Genomic DNA, 6,045 nt, shown 5'->3' on the forward strand with positions numbered 1-6,045 from the left:
CAGCTCGACCTCTGAGTCACTGGATGTGGGTACTCTCGTGTTCTCTGAGTCCTTGTTCATCAGCTGCTCCTCCGCTGACTCCAGACCTTTCTGGCTGTCAAGGGCAGGGCCAAGATCGACCCGCCATGTGGCATGTTTTTCCAGAGGTTTCTCCATGCTGAGATGGTTCATGCATGTCTCTGGGCAAGCCTGTTGTGTCAGTGCTTCTCTATGGCATGGCGTTTCTTGGGCAGCAGCTGGCCTGAGGGCCTGCACACGTCTCCACGCTGCTTCCCAGGTGCCTGCTGCTGCCCTTCCCCGAAGGGCCCACGCTCCCCAGCCCCACTGCCTCCCAGAGTGGGCACCTGCAGCCTGCCTGCCTCCCCAGGCGCCTCATTTTTCTTAGACTATATTTCTAATAACAACAATAGGCAATATTAATTTGGGCTCACATCTGCTACGCTGTTCATGTTCATGTTCATTGAGCTCCCATGACTGCCTTCTGAGTGAGGTACAGTAATTAGCCCCAGTCTAGAAGTGAGGAAATAGCTGAGTGGGTGGCACACACCTGTAATCCCAGATATTCTGTGGCTAAGACTGAAGGAGGGTTGCAAGTTCAAGGCCAGCCTGGGCAACTTAGCAAGATCCTGTCTCTGTCTTTTGAGCAGTATGGGGGATTGAACCCAAGGCCTTTGCACTAGGCTACATCCCCAGCCCTATTTTTATTTTATATTTTGAGATGTGTATCAGTCAGGGTTTTACTAGAGAAACCGATACAACACAAGATATACAGATGTATAAGAAATTACAAAATTGGCTTACGACGGTCAGTCAGAGTTGGATGAGGAAGCATGCAAAAGGTGTCTGCACACTGGAGACCGAAGGATTTGGTCCTAGGTCTGGAGTTCACTGCAGTGTTCTGTGCAAGTCCTATCAGGAAGCCAATGGTTCTGCAATGGAAGGCTGATAAATCTATGCCGAAAGGCTGAAGGATTGAAAGCAAAAGCCGAAGAGTCTACATTAGAAGCCAGGAGACGATGTCCAAGCTGAAGGTGAAGACTGGAGCTCCTCTGAAGAATGGAACCCCTCAGTCCTTCCTTGTTTACCTTTTATAACATCTAAGTGATGATCTACCCTAGGGTGGCTCCTCTACACCCTCAGGTGTAGAATTGCCAAGCCAGTTGCTGAGCCAAGTTTAGTTAAGCTTCTAAACTTCTGAAATTGACATAATCAATCAAACATCTACACAAAGCTTCATTAAGCTGTCCAGGCTGGACTCAAACTGGTGATCATCCTGCCTTTTGGCCTTTTGACCTTCCAAAGTTCCAGGATTACAGGCATGCACCACGACACCTGGTTTCAAAATAAAATTTAAAAGGGGCTCATGGTGTGGTTCAAAGGTAAACTACTTACTAGCATGTACAAGGTCTTGGGTTCCATCCCCAGTGCCAAATACATAATAATGAGTAAACTGAAAAAAAAAATGAGTAAACTGAGGCACAGTTTTGTAACCTGGTGAAGGTCACATAGTTAGGAAATGGTAGAGAGCTGGGATTCAATCTAAGTCTTCCTCTGTTGCAGGATGAGGTTGGTACTCCTTGGTACAGTCACTACAGTCTTGTGTGCTGATCTGGAAGTGTGACTTGGCAGTTCAGAGTGTTTTTTACACCTTGGGGAATGATCCCATCTTGTGAAGGTGTCCTGACTTGGTTATTGTCATCCCTCTTGTAGGAAAGAGAACCCCACAGCCAGAGCTGTGAAGTGATTTGTCCTAGGCCACTGCCTTTTGCTCCCCATTTTAGGGAGACGCTGGGGGCTGCCTCACCCATTATTGAGTGTCAGTGACCAACTCCTTTTGCTGTTCCAGCTAACAAGGGCTGTGGTGTGTGGATGATGTCATCCAGTCTGCCCCACGTCACCAGCAACCATGTGAGCTACAATGGCCTGTATGGAGTGGCAGTATTTAGCCAAAAGGATGGCTCTAGTGAGTTCCCTGGAGGCCATGGGGCCCAGGAGAACTTCAGTGAGGATGGGGACGCCATCCTCTGGGAGACAGAACTGGAGAAGGAGGATGACCCACTGCGCCGGCCTATCACCATAGCTCTTGTAGAGTCTAACAGTATTAATCACAATGGAGGTAAGTGTGCCCCATCCCCAGCCCTTGCTGAAGAACCTTCCATGGCTCCCCACCCTCATAAGAGCCCTCACAGACTGGTCCCAACTTGGCTTTCCAGCCTTATCAGGTACGTCTTTCTGCCATTTACCTCATACCAAAGCCCTTGGACTTAATCCCTAAACTTGAATCCCTTTGTTATTATTATTATTATTATTATTATTACTATTACTATTATTAAGAGAATTTTTTAAAACTAATACAATCAAAACAACTTTGCCTCCTACCCCCACCAACTTCACTCTTGCTGTTTCTCTTGCCTGAAATTCCCCTTCTATCGACACATCCCAGATGAACTTCAAGTTCCTAACCTGCTCTGAACACACCCCTCTGCCATCTTCTTTGAGTTTTTCCCTTTTCTCATTCCCTACTGACATGTTTTATGGGGTGAGAATCACTTGCAGAGTGCTGACACAGGAAGGAATAGCTTCTAGGCCCTAAGAAGCAGAAGTGCTTTCTCTGGGAGTAACAGGGCAGGGAGATCAGTCAGCACCTCCAATCCACTATTTGGGAAATGAGTTCTGTCCTCTCCCAGGCAGGGTTCCTCCCATGTGACCATGCTCTCTTATGGGACAGACAAAGCTGCATAAATTCACAAATACTTATTTTTGCTGTTTTCATCCAAGCCAGGAAAAACAGCAGACACATGTCACCAAGGTTTAAACTTGCAGGCTTATGGCCCAAACTGCTTCTGTATCATCCCAGTCACTCACCACATCCCACCTCCCCAGCATACCCCTGGTCCTCTCGCTCCTGTAAAAGGTGATATAATAGGTGGAAACACCACCCCCATGGAATCTTGCTGCCAGGCTTTCTCTCCCTGGCAGGTCAGAGGATCTACTCCTGCTGAGTCTGTGCTTTTTTCTACATGTCCATAGTGCCTCTCAGCATCTATAATTTCAAGCACCATTTTTCCTTTCCAAAATGTCTAACATCTTTTAGATACATATTACTTAGCCTGGTAAATTTTTTTACTAAAAAATTAACAGGATTTCTCTTATGACAAAATCTCCGAAAATAGTAGACAGATTCCAGCTCAGAATGGGAAGGAAAGCAAAACAAAACACGTTTCTAGTAGGTGGAGCTCTCTGTGTAGAGGTGACAGGGGCAGCCTTGAGAAGACAGTGAGCTCCCTGTCACAGGAGGTGGTGTTTGCAGGGAGCTTTCAAGCCCAGGATGAAAGCTTGGGCCTGAGGATCTAAACAAAGCGAAGAAGTGTTTTTAGAGCCCCTTCCCTCCACTGCCTGTTGTGAGTTATTGCAGCAGGAAACTTTTTGATGCTCCAGGGTTTCCTTCTGTTGTCATTAGTTTAGAAGATACAGATTCAAGGCTGGGTCTGAGTGTCACTGGTTCTTCTTCCCCTTCTTCTTGCTGGGGTGCAGAACTGGGGGAAGGCTTTTCCTGGTGGTGTTAGGGCTGACCCTGCTCCCTCCCCCTCTGCCTGTAGCCTCCGGACTGTATGTCCAGAGCAGCGAGGCCCTGCACATCATCACCAATGTGATCCACGCCAATGGAGACAGAGGCATCACTGTAGCCCAGAGCAGCCAGCTCACTCGTGTGACCAACAACAGCATCTCCTGCAACCGCCAGAGTGGGGTCAAGGTTGAGGCCCAGTGTAAGGTGGAGCTCCGGGGCAATGGTATCTACGACAACAGAGGCCATGGTATCATTACCAGAGGTGACAGCACTATTGTCATTGAAAATGACATCATTGGCAACCGGGGCAGTGGACTGCAGTTGCTGCCCAGGTCTGACACTAAGGTGAGTATGTGTGCATGTGTGTGACATCTATTGCCGGCACAGGGCTTAATGCCAGGACACAGGACCCTACCCTGTACTGATAAGCAGAGCCATATGCACTAAGGACTTCATGGATTATCATCTCTCCTTCCAAAACACAGCCGGGCAGATTGGGGGAGTGGTTTCACACAGAAGATGTGGGGACTGGGACCAGAGGATGAACCAGAGTTCACCAGCAAGAAGCCAGGAGTGAGGATATAACCTCCTAGACTCATGGCATTGGGAAGCTCTTGAAGTAACATGTGGTCTCCTGGTCAAGGTTAGGGCTATTTCTGCTTGCTTTCCCTAACAGAATGATCTTGCACAGGACCTATTATGCTGTAAGTGCTTAACAAGGAGAGAAATGCTGCCCAAAGGCCTTTGCACACACTGTTTCCTGTATATCCAGAACCTCCCTTACCCCTTTATTACCTCATCCCTATAGCTTAGCTGTCACCTTCTTCAGGAACTGCTTGATTCCCACAGGCTGCTTGAGGCGCCCTTTTTCAATCTTTTGGGGTGCTTTGGTCCACCCTACTCCTGCCACACTTTCCATAGTGCTTTTTATCTGTTCCTTTGCCCATTTATCTCCCTCTCAAGGCCATGAGCTCCAAGCATTTTTTATGGAAAGCACTGTGCTGGGTGTTAGGGTTTCAGTGTTGTGGAACTGTTCTAGTGGTTCTCAGCTCTGCAGAAGTCAGTGAGTTAGTCAAGGAGTAAAGGACTCTTTGACTTTGTATCTGAGCACTGGGGGAACACAGGAGGGACAGAGGGGCAGCTGAGTTGTCAGTGCCCTTTGTCTGCCAGGCATTTGCATTCTATACCTGATGAACTCCTACAGTTTGCCCGTCACCTCCTCTGGTGAGCCTTGCCTGGTTCCCCAGGCACCTCTCAACCTCCTGTGAGTTCCTCTGGCTCTGTGCTGACCGTCAGAGCATAACCTTCCCCCTCGGCTTTATAACTGATGCTTCCCTTTCTGGGCTCCCCCACCAGTCTGTGAGTACCTGAGGTGTGACAAGTTCTGGTTGCTTCTCCCAGGTAATAAAGAACCGGATCCACTCATTCCGGGCCTACGGCATTGCAGTGCGGGGCCACGCCAAGGCCCTGGTGCAGGAGAACATCATCTTCCAGGGCAAGACTAACAAGACCATCTTTCAGCAGATCTCAAACAACAGAGACTGCATTATGCAGAACAACAAGTTCCTGGTCTTCAAGAAAAAGTAAGTGCCTGAGGTTGTCTGAACCTGTTGTTGAACAGCAATTAGGTTGCGGGGCAGTCAGAGCCAGCCCAGTGAGTGCAGCTGTTGCCTCACTCCCTGCAATTCTGCCTCCTCTCAGCTCTGGTCAGGAAAGGGCCTGTGCTCAGAGTTCAACAGGTCTGGCTCAGGACGTTCTGAGAGGGAAAAGATTTTTCAGTCAGGGAAAGTGATTTCAAATCTCAGCTCTGCCTGTCACTGGTTGTGTGACCTTGGCCGAGTTACCTAACAACTTTAAGCTTTAGTAAAATCTAACTAATATCTGTTTTGTGTCACCTATTTAGGATAAAGTAAGACCTGTGGCCTAGCTAAATATCCAAGGCATTCCAAAAATGTTAGTTTTCACTGCTGCTGACTTTTTTAATGCTGTGCCTCAGGGTATCACAACTGCCTCCTATTTGTCTTCCCCCAACCTCTGCCTCCTCTTCCTCCCTAACACCAAAGTTGTCTGTTCTCAGGCTCTCTTAGTTGTATTCTAAAATGTTCTGTACCTACTACCACCCTAACTCAGGTCTCAGCACCTCTTGCCTTGACCTGTGTTATCAGCACAGTTGTCCCAGTCTATGGATGGACAATTTTGATTTGTCAGTGCTTTGCTAAACTGGTTGTAAAAATAATAGTGATCCTCTTATTGTTATCACCCCTGCACTTTAATATCACCTTTCCCACTGCAGCAGCCTCTTGCCTGGTCTTCTGCCCTTAAGGCACCCCTCTCTCACTCTGTACTATTAAACCTGCCTGGCTAACCTTTCTAAACAAGAGCTCTGGTCATGCTACATCCAGTCAGAAACCTTTGATGGATTGCCATTTTCTAAGTAATGATTGTCACACTCAGTAAAAATAGGTTTTTTTTTTTTT

At 47.7% G+C, this 6,045-nt stretch overlaps 1 protein-coding gene across 1 annotated transcript in view; it reads left to right on the forward strand.

The window, feature by feature from the left end:
• Nucleotides 1–6,045, forward strand: part of Fbxo10 (F-box protein 10) — a 54,292-nt gene that overhangs the window by 45,322 nt on the left and 2,925 nt on the right. The window contains exons 8-10 of the mRNA XM_005382877.2: nucleotides 1,847–2,116; nucleotides 3,600–3,913; nucleotides 4,970–5,151. Coding sequence (XP_005382934.1) covers nucleotides 1,847–2,116; nucleotides 3,600–3,913; nucleotides 4,970–5,151 — 766 coding nt within the window. The remainder of the gene's footprint in view (nucleotides 1–1,846; nucleotides 2,117–3,599; nucleotides 3,914–4,969; nucleotides 5,152–6,045) is intronic.

This window comes from Chinchilla lanigera, unplaced genomic scaffold (genome assembly GCF_000276665.1).
Source record: "Chinchilla lanigera isolate Chin_1 unplaced genomic scaffold, ChiLan1.0 scaffold00018, whole genome shotgun sequence".
Lineage (NCBI taxonomy): Eukaryota > Metazoa > Chordata > Mammalia > Rodentia > Chinchillidae > Chinchilla > Chinchilla lanigera.